Below are 18,569 nucleotides of genomic sequence, written 5' to 3'. Positions count from 1 at the left end.
AGAGGGGTCGTGCGGGTGGACGTGGAGCTGCGGGATGTCACCATCGACCAGTGCTCCAGCGGGCCGGGCTGGTTCTCGGACACGCATCGCTGTGACCTCAACAGCACCCAGGTACCGAGCCCCGGCACCCCGCAGCGCCGGGGGGACCCCGCACCCAGCCCACCCCCGCCGCCCTCCCTGCGGCCTGAGCTTTATCCTCTCCCGGGGCCATCCATCTGCTTGGCTCAGCTGCTCTCTCGCACCGCGCCGAGGGGTTTATTGTGCAAATCTCCCCTCGCCACCGCCGCCAGCAGAGCCGTGTGACCCTGCTGCTCCCTGCCCGGCCACCGCGGCCACCGCGGGGACAGTGTCACCGCCGCTGGTGGCATCACCTCGTCCCCTCCGGGAGTTTTGGGGGCTCGGCATCACCAGCAGCACGCCCGATCAGGGCGAACCCCGCATGTCCCCCAGCTTTGGGGTGCCATCCAGAGGTGTCCCCAAGCAGGAAAAGCGTCGCCAGCTCCTGTTCCGGAGCAGCGGTGCCATCCGGAGCGGCGGGCCGTGCTCCGGGCATCCCTCCAGGGAACAACAACGCCCGCGGGGCACCGGGAGGCAGCCGGAGCCGGGATTAGGGAGCTCGGGCCCCGAGCTGCCGTCACGGCTGGGCAGGATTAGGGCGCTCGGCTGCATTAGGTGTCCATTTAGGTTTTAAGGGAGGGATTTGGGGGCCCAGGCTTTGGCGGTTTAATTCCGAAATGTTTAACCACTGATTCCTCGCGGTTGCGCAGAGAAAGGAGAGGGGTCAGGCGGCAGTGAGCTGCTGGAGCCCCCCTGGGCGGGGGGATTTGGGGACAGGGGGGACACAGGGCGTGGGGGACGCGTCTCAGGGTGTGTCCTTCAGTGTGTCCCCCAGGAGAGCCGCGGCCTGGTCCTCGGGAGGTACCTGTGCAGGTGCAAGCCGGGCTTTTATGGGGCCGGCGGAGTGGCCAGCGGTGCCTGGGCAGGTGGGTGCCGTGCCCGGCCATGGGGTCCCTCTTGTCTCCTTTTGTCCCCTGTTGTCCCCAGGGTCACACGGATACAGCAGTGGGGACCAGGGCTGGGGGGCTTTGGGGACACAGAACACGTGCCCCGGTGTGGGGGGACGGCCAGCAGGGATGTGGTGGTTCCACCTGGGTGTGGTGAACCCACCCGGATGTTGTGAACCCACCTGAATGTGCTGATCCCACCTGGGTGTGCTGATCCCACCTGGGTGTGGTGAACCCACCCAGATGTGGTGAACCCACCCAGATGTTGTGACCCCACCCAGATGTTCTGATCCCACCTGGGCGTTCTGATCCCACCCAGATGTGCTGATCACACCTGGGATGTGCTGATCACACCCAGATGTTCTGATCCCACATGAAATGTGCTGATCACACCTGGATGTCATGACCCCACTTAGATGTGCTGACCCCACCCAGATGTGCTGATCCCACCTGGGAGTGGTGGTTCCACCTGGGTGTGGTGAACCCACCCAGATGTGCTGATCCCACCTGGGCGTTCTGATCCCACCCAGATGTGCTGATCACACCTGGATGCCATGACCCCACCGGGATGTGCTGACCCCACGCAGACGCCCTGACCCCTCCCTGTCCCTGTGTCCCCAGGTGCGGCGGGGACAGAGGGGGGGTCCCGCCTGGGGTGCCGCCCGTGCCGCCCGGGCTGTGTCACCTGCGAGGACGACGCTCCGTGCCTGGCGCAGGAGGACGCGGCGCTGAGGGCAGCCGTGCTGGCGTGCCAGGCCTGCTGCATGCTGGCCATCTTCCTCAGCATGCTGGTGGCCTACCACTTCCGGCGGAGCAAGGCAGGCTGGCCCCGTGTCCCCGTGTCCCTGTGTCCCCGTGTCCCCGTGTCCCTGTGTCCCCGTGTGCCCATGTCCCCGTGTGCCTGTGTCCCTGTGTCCCTGTGTCCCTGTGTCCCTATGTGCCCGTGTCCCATGTCCCTGTGTCCCCGTGTCCCCGTGTCCCTGTGTCCCTATGTCCCCGTGTGCCTGTGTCCCATGTCCCCGTGTCCCCATGTTGCCATGTCCCCGTGTTGCTGTGTGCCCATGTCCCCATGTCCCCGTGTCCCTGTGTCCCCGTATCCCCATGCCCCTGTGTCCCCGTGTCCCCGTGTCCCCGTGTCCCCGTGTCCCCGTGTGCCCATGTCCCCATGTCCCCGTGTCCCCGTGTCCCCATGTCCCCGTGTGTCCGTGTGTCCGTGTCCCCGTGTCCCCCCGCTCCTCTGTCACCCCAAACCCCGCAGTGTCAGGGTCCGAGTCCCCTCCGAGGCTGCAGGGGTGGGCTGGGGTCTCACTGGGATGAATTGGGGTCCCACTGGGATGCACTGGTCTCTCACTGGGATGCACTGGGTTGTGCTGGGCTCTCACTGGTATATATTGGGCTCTCACTGGGATGGGTTGAGGTCTCACTGGGATGTACTGGGCTCTCCCTGGTATATACTGGTCTCTCACTGGGATGCACTGGGCTGTCACTGGTATATACTGGTCTCTCACTGGGATGCACTGGGCTGTCACTGGGATGCACTGGGCTCTCACTGGGATGCACTGGGCTGTCACTGGTATATACTGGTCTCTCACTGGGATGCACTGGGATGTGCTGGTCTCTCAGTGGGATGCACTGGTCTCTCACTGGTCTGTCACTGGGCTGTCACTGGGATATACTGGGCTGTCACTGGGATGCACTGGGCTGTCACTGGGATGCGCTGGTCTCTCACTGGGATGCACTGGGCTCTCACTGGTCTCTCACTGGGATGCACTGGGCTCTCACTGGTCTCTCACTGGTATATACTGGTCTCTCACTGGGATGCACTGGGCTCTCACTGGTCTCTCAGTGGGATGCACTGGGCTCTCACTGGTCTCTCACTGGTATATACTGGTCTCTCACTGGGATGCACTGGGATGCAGTGGGATATACTGGTCTCTCACTGGGATATACTGGTCTCTCACTGGGATATACTGGTCTCTCACTGGGATGCACTGGTCTCTCACTGGTCTGTCACTGGGCTGTCACTGGGATATACTGGGCTGTCACTGGGATGCACTGGGCTGTCACTGGGATGCGCTGGTCTCTCACTGGGATGCACTGGGCTCTCACTGGTCTCTCACTGGGATGGGTTGAGGTCTCACTGGTATATACTGGTCTCTCACTGGTACATACTGGTCTCTCACTGGGATATACTGGGCTGTCACTGGGATGCACTGGTCTCTCACTGGGATGCACTGGGCTCTCACTGGGATATACTGGTCTCTCACTGGGATATACTGGTCTCTGTCCCGCAGAGGATCCGCGCCTCGGGGCTGGTCCTGCTGGAGACCATCCTCTTCGGCTCGCTGCTGCTCTATTTCCCCGTGAGTGTCCCCGGGGGGCGTTGTGGGACATGGAAAACGGGAGACCCCCAACATTCCAGAAGGCGAAGAGCACAAAAAAGGCTTTTATTGTCTAATTTTAATACTTTTTATAAGGTGTTCCCATACCTGACTGAGTGTGTCCGCAGGTTGGAGGCGCCTGGGGCAGAGGGAGGTGTCCCTGCCCTGGGAATACGGAACATTGGCCCCTTTGGCACGGGGCTGTGGGGGGAAAGTGGGAATTTGTATGAGGAAAGTGGGAATTTGTGTGAGGGAAGTGGGAATTTGTGTGAGGGAAGTGGGAATTTGTATGAGGGAAGTGGGAATTTGTATGAGGGAAGTGGGAATTTGTGTGAGAGAAGTGGGAATTTGTGGGGGGAAATGGAAATTTGTGTGAGGAAACTGGGAATTTGTGTGAGAGAAGTGGGAATTTGTGGGGAGAAAGTGGGAATTCACGGGGGGAGAAAGTGGGAATTCATATGAGAGAAGTGGGAATTCTTGGGGGGAAAGTGGGAATTTGTGTGAGGGAAGTGGGAATTTGTGGGGAGAAAGTGGGAGTTCATGGCGGGAGAAAGTGGGAATTCATATGAGAGAAGTGGGAATTCTTGGGGGGAAAGTGGGAATTTGTGTGAGGGAAGTGGGAATTCTTGGGGGGAAAGTGGGAATTTATGTGAGAGAAGTGGGAATTTGTGTGAGGGAAGTGGGAATTTGTGAGGGGAAATGGAAATTTGTGAGAGGGAAGTGGGAATTCGTGTGAAGAAAGTGGGAATTTGTATGAGGGAAGTGGGCACGGCTCCAAGCAGGGCATGGCTCCAGCTAATTGTTAATTTGGCCGGCGCTCTCCCTAGAAACCTTCTCAGGAAACCAAATCCCGGTTTTTTGGTTTGTCGTTTTTGTTTGTTTAGGAGTTTTTTTGGTGGTTTGTGGGTTTAATTTTTTGTTTGTTTGTTTTCGGGGTTTTTGGTTGTTTTTTTGTTGTTGTTGTTGTTGTTGGGTTTTTTTGGGTTTTTTGGGGGGGTTTTTTGGGTTTTTTGGGGGTTTTTTGTGGTGGTTTTTCTGTTGGTTTTGGTTTTTTTTTTTTTTTTTTTTTTTTTTTTTGGGGGGGTTTTTTGCTTGTTTGTGGGTTTTTCTTGGTGGTGTTTTTTTTTGGTGGGTTTTTCTTTTTGTTTGCTTTTTGGTTTTTTGTTATTTTAGGGTTTTTTTGGTTTTTTGTGGGTTTTTTTGTTGTTGTTTGTTTTTTGTTTTTTTTGTTTTGTTTTACCGCCTGCCCTGGGGAATGAATTAATCCGTGCCCAAATCCCCTCTGCCCAGCAGGGTCACGGGAGGGAGGAAGGGTGGGAAGCGATTCCCGAGGCTGCGGCAGTGGGATCCGGCCCTGGATGTGTCTCTCTCCCTCTCTCCAGGTGTTTATCCTGTATTTCAAGCCCAGCGTTTTCCGCTGTATCGTGCTGCGCTGGGTGCGGCTGCTCGGCTTCGCCACCGTCTACGGCACCATCACCCTCAAACTCTACAGGTGGCCGCGCCGGGGGGCTCGGGACCCCCGCAGGGGAGGGGTTGGGTCTCGGGACCCCCAGAGTGGGGAGGGTTTGGGTCTCGGGACCCCCAGAGTGGGGAGGGTTTGGGTCTCAGGAACCCCAGAGTGGGGAGGGGTTGGGTCTCAGGACCCCCACAATGAGGAGGGTTTGGGACCCCCACATGGGGAAGAGTTTGGGTCTTAGGACCCCCACATGGGGAAGAGTTTGGGTCTCAGGACCCCCAGAGTGGGGAGGGTTTGGGATCTCCACAATGGGGAGGGCTGGGTGCTTAGGACCCCCACAGTGGGGAGGGTTTGGGTCTCAGGACCCCCACAGTGGGGAGGGCTGGGTGCTTAGGACCCCCAGAGTGGGGAGGGTTTGGGTCTCAGGACCCTCAGAACGGGGTGGGCTTGGCATCTCCACAATGAGGAGGGCTGGGGTCTCAGGACCCCCACAATGGGGAGGGTTTGGGATCTCCACAATGAATGGGGTCTGGGGGCGAGGGACCCCCACAATGGGGAGGGTTTGGGGCTCGGGACCCCCAGAGTGGGAAGGGTTTGGGTATCAGGACCCCCACAATGAGGAGGGCTTGGGACCCCCGCAGGGGGAAGGATTTGGGTGCTCAGGACCCCCAGAACGGGGTGGGCTTGGCATCTCCACAATGAGGAGGGCTGGGGTCTCAGGACCCCCACAGTGGGGAGGGGTTGGGATCTCCACAATGGAGAGGGCTGGGGGCTCGGGACTCCCACAGGAGGGGGGTTTGGATGCTAAGAACCCCCAGAGTGGGGAGGGTTTGGGTCTCAGGATCCCCACAATGAATGGGGTCTGGGGGCTCGGGACCCCCACATGGGGAAGGATTTGGGTGCTCAGGACCCCCAGAGCGGGGTGGGCTTGGGACCTCCACAATGGGGAGGGCTGGGGGCTGGAGACCTCCGCAGGGGAAGGGTTTGGGTCCTCAAGACCCCCAGAGTGGGAAGGGTTTGGGTCTTAGGACCCCCAGAGTGGGAAGGGTTTGGGACCTCCACAATGGGGAGGGCTGGGGGCTCGGGACCCCTGGGCGCAGGGGTCTCACTGGGATGGGTTTGGGTCTCTGGGATATGCTGGGGTCTCACTGGGATGGGTTCTGGTCTCACTGGGATGAGCAGGGTTTCAATGGGATGTGCTGGGATCTCACTGGGACTGTTTGGGGTCTCACTGGGATGTACTGGGATCTCACTGGGACGAGCAGCATCTCACTGGGATGTGCTGGGGTCTCGGTGGGCTGGGTTGGGCTCTCACTGGGATATTCTGGGCTCTCACTGGTCCCTGCAGTCTGTCACTGGTCCCGGAGGGCTCTCAGTGGGATGTTGTGGGCTCTCAGTGGTCCCGGAGGGCTGTGACTGGTCCCCGCAGGCTGTCACTGGAATGTTCTGGGCTGTCACCCGCCCCCGCAGGCTGTCACTGGTCCCGGCGGTCTGTCACTAGTCCCCGCAGGCTGTCACTGGGATGTTCTGGGCTCTCACTGGGACGTTCTAGGATGTTCTGGGCTGTCACCAGTCCCCGCAGGCTGTCACTGGAATGTTCTGGGCTGTGACCAGTCCCCGCAGGCTGTCACTGGGATGTTCTGGGCTCTCAGTGGAATGTTCTGGGCTGTGACCGGTCCCTGCAGTCTGTGACTGGGATGTTCTGGGCTGTCACTGGGATGTTCTGGGCTCTCACTGGGATGTTCTGGGCTGTCACTGGAATGTTCTGGGCTGTCACTGGGATGTTCTGGGCTGTGACCAGCCCCCGCAGGCTCTCAGTGGGATGTTCTGGTCTCTCACTGGTCCCGGCGGGCTGTCACCGGCCCCCGCAGTCTGTCACTGGTCCCCACAGGCTGTCACTGGGATGTTCTGGGCTCTCACTGGGATGTTCTGGGCTGTGACCGGTCCCCGCAGTCTGTCACTGGGATGTTCTGGGCTCTCACTGGTCCCTGCAGGCTGTCACTGGGATGTTCTGTGCTGTCACTGGGATGTTCTGGGCTGTCACTGGGACGTTCTGGGCTCTCACTGGGATGTTCTGGGCTGTGACTGGTCCCCACAGTCTGTCACTGGGACGTTCTGGGCTGTCACTGGGATGTTCTGGGCTGTCACTGGGATGTTCTGTGCTGTCACCGGCCCCCGCAGCCTGTCACTGGGATGTTCTGGTCTCTCACTGGTCCCGGCGGGCTGTCACCGGCCCCCGCAGGCTGTCACTGGGATGTTCTAGGCTCTCAGTGGGATATTCTGGTCTCTCACTGGGATGTTCTGGGCTGTGACCAGCCCCCGCAGTCTGTCACTGGGATGTTCTGTGCTGTCACCAGTCCCCGCAGCCTGTCACCGTGTCCCCCGCTCCCGCAGGGTGCTGAAGGTGTTCCTGTCGCGCTCGGCGCAGCGCTCCCGGTACGTGTCGAGCGGGCGTGTGCTGCGGCTGCTGGCGCCCATCCTGCTGCTGGTGCTGTGGTTCCTGGCCGCCTGGACCATGGCAGCGCTGGACCGCGCCCGCAGGAACCTGCCGCTGGTCATCCCGGCGCGGACCGCCCGCGGCCTGCGCTTCCCGCTCTGCGCACACGACTGCTGGGACTACATGATGGTCATCGGTGAGGGCGGCCAGGGGTCCCCGCGGGGTCACAGCCCGGACATGGGGGTCATTCCTTGTCCCTTTAATCCGCCTGGAGGCTGCAGGGACCTGGGAAAATCATGGTCCTGGGGTCACAGCCCGGACATGGGGGTCATTCCTTGTCCTTTGAATCCTCCTGGAGGCTGCAGGGACCTGGGAAAACCATGGCATGGGGTCACAGCCCGGACATGGGGGGTTATTCCTTGTCCTTTTAATCCTTCTGGAGGCTCCAAGGACCTGGGAAAATCATGGTCCCAGGACCTCATCTCATAAATGTAGGGTTTTCATTTCCTTTTCCATTTAATCCTCCTGGAAGCTGCAAGGAGCTGGGGTCCCCATGGCTCTGGGGTCACATCCCATAAATATGGGACTTTCATTCTCTTATCCATTTAAAACTTCCTGGAAGCTGCAAGGACCTGGAAGTTCCCACAGCCCCAGGACCCATCCCCATAAATTTCATTTCCTTGTCCATTTAATCCTCCTGGAATTCCCACAGCCCCGGGACCCCACCCCATAAATGTGGGTTTTTCATTTCCTTTTCCATTTAATCCTCCTGGAAGCCGCAAGGACCTGGAATTCCCACAGCCCCAGGACCCCACCCCATAAATGTGGAATTTTTTTCCCTCCCCTCATCCCCTGAACCCCCCGAGGGTCCTCAGCGGGGTTGGGGTCCCCCAGGTGCCTCCCCTGGGGCAGGTGTGGAGTCCCAGGATTTGGGACATCCCCACGACCCCCAGGATGATGGTGAGGGTGGGGGGCAGCAGCTGAGCCCCCCACTAAAAAAAAAAACCTGCCAGAGGTGGGTGGGGCTGATTGTTAGAGCTTAATTAATACACAGGAGCTGCGGTTTGTTAATTACATAGGACTCAGTATTTAGTAATTCTTTATCCATATTGCAAAAGCCTCCTGAGCTCGAAATGACCAGGTGGGAAATTGGGGTGTCTCTGACCCTTTCCAAGGCCTTTTAGGCTCTAATTACCCAATAACGAGATGACATCTGGGTTAATTACACCTTTGACCCAATAATTGACCACCCAAGGGCCACGGTGTGGATCCTTTCACCCAAAGGGTGAAATAAGAAAAATAAGAAAACCAATAAGAAAAAAAAAAAAAAAAAAAAAAACACAATAAGATAAAAAAAAAACTTTATAAACCTTTCATCCAAAGGGTTGAAATAAGAAAAATAAGAAAACCGATAAGACAAAACAAACAAACAAAAAGATAAAAAAAACCTTTATAAACCTTTCATCCAAAGGGTGAAATAAGAAAAATAAGAAAACCAATAAGATAAAAAAACCCCAACTTTATAAACCTTTCATCCAAAGGCTGAAATAAGAAAAATAAGAAAACCAATAAGATTAAAAAAAAAACAACTTTATAAACCTTTCATCCAAAGGGTGAAATAAGAAAAATAAGAAAACCAATAAGATAAAAAAAAACAACTTTATAAACCTTTCATCCAAAGAGTGAAATAAGAAAAATAAGGAAAAAAAAAAAAAAAAAAAAAAAAAAACCCACGAAGAAAAAGTACCTAGACTGCACCTTAAATCCTCCATATTACCCTATATATAAAAAAGCTTTATAAAACGTTAGAAATGTAGATTTTTGGGGTTTCAGCAGCTGTGCCCTGCTCTGCCCCACAGCCGAGATGCTGTTCCTGCTGTGGGGCAGTTTCCTGTGCTACGCCACTCGGGCCGTGCCCTCGGCCTTCCACGAGCCCCGTTACATGGGCATCGCCCTCCACAACGAGCTCATGGTCTCTGCGGCCTTCCACCTGGTCAGGTAGGGCTGGGATAGAGGGTCCCACCCCTGGGGAGGCGCAGGGATCATCCCGAGGGGGAGAGGTCGAGGTTGTCACCTCTGGGGAGGCTCAGGAATCGTCCCAAGGTGAGATTTCCATCCCTGGGAATGTTCCAGAGCTTCCGAAGGTGAGAAGTTGAGGTTGTCACCTCTGGGGAGGCTCAGGAACCACCCCAAGGTGGGCTGGGAATTGAGGTTTCCATCCCTGGGAATGCTCAGGATCTTCCCAAGGTGGGAAGTTGAGGTTTCCACTCCTGGGGATGCTCAGGAACCACTCCAAGGTGGGCTGGGATTGAGGTTTCCATCCCTGGGAATGCTCAGGATCTGCCCAAGGTGGGCTGGGAATTGAGGTTTCCATCCCTGGGGAGGCTCAGGAACTACCCCAAGGCGGGAAGTTGAGGTTCTCACCCCTGGGGAGGCTCAGGAATCGTCCCAAGGTGAGATTTCCATCCCTGGGAATGTTCCAGAGCTTCCCAAGGTGAGAAGTTGAGGTTACCCCTGGGGAGGCTCAGGAATCACCCCAAGGTGGGCTGGGATTGAGGTTTCCATCCCTGGGGATGCTCAGGATCTTCCCAAGGTGGGAAATCGAGGTTTCCATCCCTGGGGATCCTCAGGAACCGCCCCAAGGTGGGCTGGGATTGAGGTTTCCATCCCTGGGGATGCTCAGGAATCACCCCAAGGCGGGAAGTTGAGGTTGTCACCCCTGGGGAGGCTCAGGAATTGTCCCAAGGTGGGCTGGGAATTGAGGTTTCCATCCCTGGGAACGCTTAGGAATCATCCCAAGGTGGGAAATCGAGGTTTCCATCCCTGGGGATCCTCAGGAACCACTCCAAGGTGGGCTGGGATTGAGGTTTCCATCCCTGGGGAGGCTCAGGAGCCATCCCAAGGTGGGAAGTTGAGGTTCTTATCTCCAGGGATGCTCGGGAATCGTTCCAAGGTGGGAAATCAGGGTCCCTACCCCCTGGGGGTGATCAGGAACTGTCCCAAGGTGAGAAATCGAGGTTCTTTCCCCTGGGGATGCTCAGGAATCGTCCCAAATTGAGATTTCAATCCCTGGGGATGCTCAGGAGCGTCCCAAGGTGAGAAGTTGAAGTTCTCACCCCTGGGGTGCTCAGGACCCCAAAATGGGAAGGGTTTGGGTGCCCAGGACCCCACAATGGGGAGGTTTGGGTGCCCAGGACCCCACAATGGGGAGGTTTGGGTGCCCAGGACCCCACAATGGGGAGGTTTGGGTGCCCAGGACCCCCACAATGGGGAGGTTTGGGTGCTCTGGGTCCCAAAATGAAAAGGGTTTGGGTGCTCTGGATCCCACAGTGGGGAGGTTTGGGTGCCCAGGACCCCACAATGGAAAGGGTTTGGGTGCTCTGGACCCCACAATGAGGAGGTTTGGGTGCTCAGGACCCCACAATGGGAAAGGTTTGGGTGCCCAGGACCCCACAATGGGGAGGTTTGGGGGCCCGGGCAGGGCTGTGGGGTCTGGAGCTGCAGAGGGGCTGCCCTGGGGCCTGGCACTGCCCTGCTGGTCCCTTGCAGGTTCCTGATTGTCCCCTCGCTGCACCCGGACTGGACCCTGCTGCTCTTCTTCGCTCACACCCACGGCACCGTCACCATGACCCTGGCCCTGCTCTTCGTCCCCAAGGTATCCCAGGGAAGGGGCTGGAGCGCCAGGAGAGGCTCAGGGAGCCGGGAAAGGGGCTCAGCCTGGAGAAAAGCTGCCTCAGGAGGGACCTTGTGGCTCTGCACAAGTCCCCGACAGGAGGGGACAGCCGGGGAGGGTCCCAGGGGACGGCCTCAGGCTGTGCTGGGTTGGATATTGGGGAAATTCCTTCATGGAAAGGCTGATCAGGCCTTGGAACAAGCGGAGTTCCCATCCCTGGAAGTGCTGGAGAACGTGTGGATGTGGCACTTGGGGACGTGGGTTAGTGGTGGCTTTGTCACCGCTGGGGGAGCAGCTGGGCTCGGTGACCCCGGAGAGCTTTTCCAGCCTCAAAAATTCCATGATTCCATCACTGACACTCACCCCAGAGACTCGGGGAGCCGGGACAGGAACCTCTGACCTCAGAAATCTTTTCCAGCCCCGACAATTCCATGATTCCATCACTAATCCTCACCCCAGAGATTTGGGGACCTGAGACAGGAACCCCGGAGAGCTTTTATAGCCCCAAAAACTCCATGATTCCATCACAAATACTCATCCCAGAGACTCGGGGAGCCGGGACAGGAACCCCTGACCCCGGAGAGCTTTTCCAGCCCCGACAATTCCATGATTCCACCACTGACGCTCACCCCAGAGACTCGGGGAGCCGGGACAGGAACCCCGAAGAGCTTTTCCAACCCTAAAAATTCTTTGATTCCATCACTAACCCTCACCCCAGAGACTCAGGGAGCCGGGACAGGAGCCCCTGACCCCGGAGAGCTTTTCCAGCCCCAAAAGTTCCATGATCTAACACTCACCCCAGAGATTTGGAGACCTGGGACAGGAACCCCGGAGACCTTTTCCAGCCCCGACAATTCCATCACTGACGCTCGGGGAGCCGGGACAGGAGCCCCTGACCCCGGAGACCTTTTCCAGCCCTACAATTCCATCACTGACACTCGGGGAGCTGGGCCAGGAGCCGCCGGGTGACCGTGCCGTGTCCCCGCGCAGTTCCTGCACTCGGGCTCGCCGCTGAGGGAGGAGATCACGGCCGAGGTGTACGAGGACGAGCTGGACATGCGGCGCTCGGGCTCCTGCATGAACAGCAGCATCGCGTCCGCCTGGAGCGAGCGCAGTCTCGACCCCGATGACATTCGGGTGGGTGGCACACTCAGGACCTTCTTTTGACGCTAGCTGTGCAGAGTAAGAGGTGCCTTTCGCAATCTTTTCCTGACGCGAAGCAGAGGGGAGGGGACGAGGGGCCGGGTGGGCAAACCCCGCTCTGGGGACAGCGCGGGGACGGCGATTTGGGGACACGGGGACAACGCGAGGCTCGGCGGGGCCATCCCGGCCGCAGACCCTCGCTATGGGATTTCTCCTCTCTTTTTCTCTCTCTCCCTCTCTCTGCCCGCGGCGCAGGAGGAGCTGAAGAAGCTTTACCGGCAGCTGGAGGTGCACAAAACGTGGCGGATGGCCACCGACAACCCGCACCTGGCCAAGAAACGCAGCTCCCGCCGCAGCCTGACCCGCTCCATCCTGCGCCGCAGCAGCACCGGGGACCGAACCGGGGACCGCACCGGGGACCGAACCGGGGACCGAACCGGGGACCGAACCGGGGACCGCACCGGGGACCGAACCGGGGACCGAACCGGGGGGACCCTGTCCCGCCGCAGCAGCACCGGGGACACCCTGTCCCGCCGCAGCTCCTCGGCCAAGCGGTTCGCAGATCCCAGCCCGAGGATGAGGGATGAAAACTCCCGCAGCTCCTCGGACGCCCGTGGCCGAGGCTCGCCCACGCCGAGCCCACCCGCGGAGGCTGCGGCGGCGGCGGGGACGGAGTGGGAACGCTCCGACAGCGATTCTCTGGATGCCGCCCCGCTGCTCTGCAAATCGGCCAGCGCCCAAAACCTGACGGGGCACTACCGGCACAGAGCCCCGGGCCGCCCGCCGCCCTTGCAGAAGTCGCACAGCGTTGTCACCGGCGCTCGGGAAGCGGCGCTGCTGGCCGCCCGCAGGGCAGCCCGCGATGGGTGGCACGGTGGCCGTCACCTCTCCGCTCCGGTCCCCGGCGGTGACACGGCGACACCGCAAAGCCCCGCCGAGAAGGGGTCGCGGCAGGACACGGCCCCGCTGGGCGACGGCAGGGGACACAAACATGTCACCTACGCGCCCATCAAGAGCGTCAGCGTTGACAGCGCGCACCCGGCCAGGAGGGTGCGGGTGACGGTGAAGAAAACGCCACCGCCGCCTCCTGTGCGGTATCAGAGCCTGCAGCGCTCGGGGACACTCGGGGACAGCCCCGAGCCACCGCCGGGGCCCCCGGCACGGGGGACAGCAGGGGACAAGGCGGAACACGCCGCAGGGAAGGGCAGGCTGCTGACCCCGAGCGCCAGCTCGGCACACGTGTGTCCCTGGGAGCTGGTGCAGGACGAGATCCTGAGCAGGAAACAAAAAGCGGCCGAGGCGACGGAGTCGGGGACCGTCGGTGACACAGCGGCCACCGGCCCCAAACAGAAAAGTTTCCGGAGCCTGGGACTCGCCATCAAAGCCCTCAGCCGCTCCAGGGGGAAGAGCGTCCCGAAGGGGAGAAGCGAGGGCAGCCTCAGGAAGAGGGGGAGCAGCAGGAGGGAGAAATGCGGCCCGGATCAGGCCAAAAGCGCCGAGGGGAGCGGGCAGAGCCTCGAGGTGCCCGCGCTGCAGCGCAACAACAACGCCGCCACCGCCGGCGACACCTGCGGGGACAGAGGGACAGCAGGACACAGGGACGGCCTGGCCGCGGGGACAGGAGACGGCGACAAAGCGGCAGAGGAGCGCAGAGGGGACGCGGCTACTGGTGAGGGTCTGGAGCCACCCAGCGCGGGCCACCAAGGAGCTGAATGTCCCCAGGAGGTGACACGGCTACAGCCCCACGAAGGGGACGAGGCTCCTGCAGGGGACATCCCTGGTGTCACAGCGCAGGAAGGGACACTTGAGCAGCTCGAGGGTCCCTCCCAGCGCCGGGAGCACCCGGAGGAGGAGCAGCAGCCGCCTGCGAAGCGCGGCCCGGGAGCCAAGGCGCGGGCTGAGGTTGGTCCGCCCGGATCGCTCGGGATCCCGGCGGGAAGAGCAGCGCTGCTGCGCCAGGAGGCCATCGCTCCCCGGGAGGACGGAGGGATCCCAGAAAACCCCGACGAGGCGCTGGGAAACGGGAGCGGCCAGCCCCAGCCCGAGGCCGGCCCTGGAAGGAGCGGGAGCGCGCACGGAGAGCTCAGTGCTGCGGGAGATGCCAGCTCCAAACCGGGAATCGGCCCTGGGAAGAGCGGCACTGAGGGGGATGCTCAGCGCCCTCCGAGCACGGAAAAACCAGCGGAGCTGCCCAAAGTGTCCCCGAAAGCAGGGGCGGAGGTGTGCCCGTGGGAGAGCTGGGATCAGAGAAGGAGTGTCCATGGGGAAATCTGCCCCTGGGACACTGAGGGGGTTCCGCCGGAGCAGGAGGGGCGAGGATCCCCCAAATCTGGGATGGGGTTCGCGGGAAAACCCCCAGCTCTGCCCAAAGCCTCATCGCAGCGGGCGGGAACCACGGAGAGCAAAAAGGCCAACATCTGTCCCTGGGTGGAGGAGGATGAGCCGAGCCCGAAAACAGAGATCTGCCCTTGGGAAGAGGCGGCAGCTCCGGCGGGGAAGGAGAGGATGAGGCAGGACACGGGCGGCACTTCCAAAGGGGAAGAGAAAGTGGGATCCAGGGAAAAGGGAAAGCAGCCGCCAGGCAAATCTCCTTCAGGGAAATCCCAGAGCCTGGAGAAGGCAGAGATCTGTCCTTGGGAGTCTCAGGATGTTAAATCCAGTGACAAGGCTGAAATCTGTCCCTGGGAGTCTCAGGATGTTAAATCCAGTGACAAGGCTGAAATCTGTCCCTGGGAAGTGGCTGAGCCTCAGATGGAGAAAGGAACAGCCCCAGGAAAAGGAGCGTCCAAAACTCTGGAGAAAGGGAGCAAAGAGAGGGAATCGATCTGTCCTTGGGAGAGCCCGGACACAGAGCAGCTCCTGCCCAAACCCCAAACTGGGAGCTCAGCTCTGCCCAAAGCAGCTCCAGGGAAATCCCAGAGCTCGGAGAAGGCAGAGATCTGTCCCTGGGAGAGTCAGGATATTGAATCCACTGGCAAAGCTGAGATCTGTCCCTGGGAGTCTCAGGACTCTAAATCCAGTGACAAAGCCGAAATCTGCCCCTGGGAAGGGGCTGAACCTCCCTCCCAGCAGCCCAAGGCAGAGCAGGTCCCAGCTGGGGGCTCCAAGGGGGACAAGCGCATCACGCGCCAGGCAGCGCTGGCCAGCCCAGAGAGACCCCTGCACGGCAGAGACCGAGGGGCCATCTGCCCCTGGGAGAGTCAGGACTCTAAATCCAGTGACAAAGCTGAAATCTGTCCCTGGGAGTCCCAGGACTCTAAATCCAGTGACAAGGCTGAAATCTGTCCCTGGGAAGGGGCTGAGCCTCAGGTGGGGACAGGAATAGCCCCAGGAAAGGTGAGACTGCCAGGAAAAGAAGACACCAAAGTTCTGGAGAAGGGGAGCAGAGACAGAGAGTCCATCTGTCCTTGGGAGAGCTCAGACACGGAGCAGCTCCTGCCCAAACCCCAAACTGGGAGCTCAGCACTGCCCAAAGCTGCCCCAGGGAAATCCCAGAGCTCGGAGAAGGCAGAGATCTGTCCTTGGGAGAGTCAGGATGTTGAACACACTGGTAAAGCTGAAATCTGTCCCTGGGAAGGGGCTGAGCCTCAGGTGCAGAAAGGAACAGCCCCGGGAAAGGTGAGACTGCCAGGAACAGAACCGGCCAAAGCTCTGGAGAAGAGCAGCAAAGAGAGGGAATCGATCTGTCCTTGGGAGAGCCCAGACACGGAGCAGCCTCTGCCCAAACCCCAAACTGGGAGCTCAGCACTGCCCAAAGCTGCCCCAGGGAAATCCCAGAGCTCGGAGAAGGCAGAGATCTGTCCTTGGGAGAGTCAGGATGTTGGACACACTGGTAAAGCTGAGATCTGTCCCTGGGAGAGTCAGGACTCTAAATCCAGTGACAAAGCTGAGATCTGTCCCTGGGAAGGGGCTGAACCTCCCTCCCAGCAGCCCAAGGCAGAGCAGGTCCCAGCTGGGGGCTCCAAGGGGGACAAGCGCATCACGCGCCAGGCAGCGCTGGCCAGCCCGGAGAGACCCCTGCACGGCAGAGACCGAGGGGCCATCTGCCCCTGGGAGAGTCAGGGCTCTAAATCCAGTGACAAAGCTGAAATCTGTCCCTGGGAGTCCCAGGACTCTAAATCCAGTGACAAAGGTGAAATCTGTCCCTGGGAGGGGGCTGAGCCTCAGGTGGGGACAGGAATAGCCCCAGGAAAGGGTAAATTCCCAGGAAAAGAACCAGCCAAAGCTCTGGAGAAGAGCAGCAAAGAGAGGGAATCGATCTGTCCCTGGGAGAGCTCAGACACGGAGCAGCTCCTGCCCAAACCCCAAACTGGGAGCTCAGCACTGCCCAAAGCTGCCCCAGGGAAATCCCAGAGCTCGGAGAAGGCAGAGATCTGTCCTTGGGAGAGTCAGGATGTTGAACACACTGGTAAAGCTGAAATCTGTCCCTGGGAAGGGGCTGAGCCTCAGGTGGGGACAGGAACAGCCCCGGGAAAGGTGAGACTGCCAGGAACAGAACCAGCTAAAGCTCTGGAGAAGAGCAGCAAAGAGCGGGAATCGATCTGTCCTTGGGAGAGCTCAGACGTGGAGCAGCCTCTGCCCAAACCCCAAACTGGGAGCTCAGCACTGCCCAGATCTCCTTCAGGGAAACCCCAGAGTTCGGAGAAGGCAGAGATCTGTCCTTGGGAGGTGGAATCCACTGGCAAAGCTGAAATCTGCCCCTGGGAATGGGCTGAGCCTCAGGTGGGGAAAGGAACAGCCCCAGGAAAGGGTAAATTCCCAGGAAAAGAACCAGCCAAAGCTCTGGAGAAGAGCAGCAAAGAGAGGGAATCGATCTGTCCTTGGGAGAGCCCGGACACGGAGCAGCTCCTGACCAAGCCCCAAACTGGGAGCTCAGCACTGCCCAAAGCAGCTCCAGGGAAATCCCAGAGCTCAGAGAAGGCAGAGATCTGTCCTTGGGAGGTGGAATCCACTGGCAAAGCTGAAATCTGCCCCTGGGAGAGTCAGGACTCTAAATCCAGTGACAAAGCTGAAATCTGCCCCTGGGAGTCCCAGGACTCTAAATCCAGTGACAAAGCCGAGATCTGCCCCTGGGAAGGGGCTGAGCCTCAGGTGGGGAAAGGAACAGCCCCAGGAAAGGGTAAATTCCCAGGAAAAGAAACAGCCAAAGCTGTGGAGAAAGGGAGCAAAGAGAGGGAATCGATCTGTCCTTGGGAGAGCCCGGACACTGAGGAGCTCTCCCTGACAACTGCAGTGGGGAAGGAGCCATCCAACAAATCCGAGAGCACGGAGAGCAGGAAATCTGAGATTTGCCCCTGGGAAGCAGCAGAGCCCATCGGGCCAGAGGAGGAAACCTCCCAGCCCCAGGGAGCCCAGGGAGTTTCCTCCACGGGGACGGGACAGCCAGGAGCCGGCGCTGTGTCTCCAGCCCTCCCGGAACAATCCCGGGGCAGATCCCAGGGGGAAGGTGAGCACAGGCCCCTGTGCCGGCTCCTGCCCAGCGCCCAGCACCCAGGGGTGGGCAGCAGCTCCAGCCCCGGCACGGGCCGGGCTCAGGTTTGTCCTTGGGAAGCTGCAGAGGCTCCATCGGCTCCTGCCAAGGCCGGCTGGGACACCAGGAAAAGCTCCGAGGTGTGTCCGTGGGAGGAGGAGAGCACGGATCCCGCCCGGAGCTGCCCCGGGCAGGGCAGGGCTGCGGGGAGCCCCCGGGATGGGGAGTGAGGGGATCCTGTGCGTGGATCCAGCCATGGATCATCCCAGTCATGGATCATCCCAGTCATGGATCCAGCCATGGATCATCCCAGCCATGGATCCAGCCATGGAAACATTCCAGTGATGGATCCAGCCATGGATCATCCCAGTCATGGATCCAGCCATGGAAACATTCCAGTGATGGATCCAGCCATGGAAACATCCCAGCCATGGATCCAGCCATGGAAACATCCCAGCCATGGATCCAGCCATGGATACATCCCAGCCATGGATCCAGCCATGGATCATCCCAGTCATGGATCCAGCCATGGAAACATCCCAGTCATGGATCCAGCCATGGAAACATCCCAGTCATGGATCCAGCCATGGAAACATCCCAGCGACGGATACAGCCATGGATCATCCCAGTCATGGATCCAGCCATGGAAACATCCCAGCCATGGATCCAGCCATGGAAACAGCCCAGTCATGGATCCCATACATTCATCCATGGATCTGTCCATCCATGGTCCCATCCCTCTGTCCTTCTATCCATCCATGGATCCACCCATCCATTCATCCCTCCTCCATCCATGGATCTGTCCGTCCATCCATGGATCTGTCCAACCATCCATTCATACCTTCATCCGTGGATCCATCCCTCTGTCCTTCCATCCATCCACGGTTCCATCCCTCCCTCCATGAGATTCCATCCGTCCATGTATTCTTCCATGGTTCCATCCCTCCATCCATCCATGGCTCCATCTCTCCATCCATCCATCCATTCATCCCTCCTTCCCTCCCT

At 59.4% G+C, this 18,569-nt stretch overlaps 1 protein-coding gene across 1 annotated transcript; it reads left to right on the top strand.

Moving 5' to 3' along the window:
* Positions 1–3: 3 nt before the first annotated feature.
* On the top strand, positions 4–17,794 carry GPR179 (G protein-coupled receptor 179; the record flags this gene model as incomplete). Its single annotated transcript, XM_066340102.1, has 13 exons — positions 4–111; positions 881–983; positions 1,626–1,822; positions 3,299–3,367; positions 4,768–4,877; positions 7,236–7,474; positions 9,138–9,276; positions 10,828–10,933; positions 11,942–12,088; positions 12,350–12,478; positions 12,578–15,145; positions 15,248–16,118; positions 16,428–17,794. Coding segments are annotated over 13 exons (6,153 nt in total), but the record flags the coding sequence as incomplete, so codon positions are not given.
* Positions 17,795–18,569: the final 775 nt, after the last annotated feature.

This window comes from Sylvia atricapilla, unplaced genomic scaffold (genome assembly GCF_009819655.1).
Source record: "Sylvia atricapilla isolate bSylAtr1 unplaced genomic scaffold, bSylAtr1.pri scaffold_106_arrow_ctg1, whole genome shotgun sequence".
NCBI lineage: Eukaryota > Metazoa > Chordata > Aves > Passeriformes > Sylviidae > Sylvia > Sylvia atricapilla.
The sequence above is the reverse complement of the archived record's forward strand: the minus strand, read 5'-3'. Positions and strand labels throughout refer to the sequence as shown.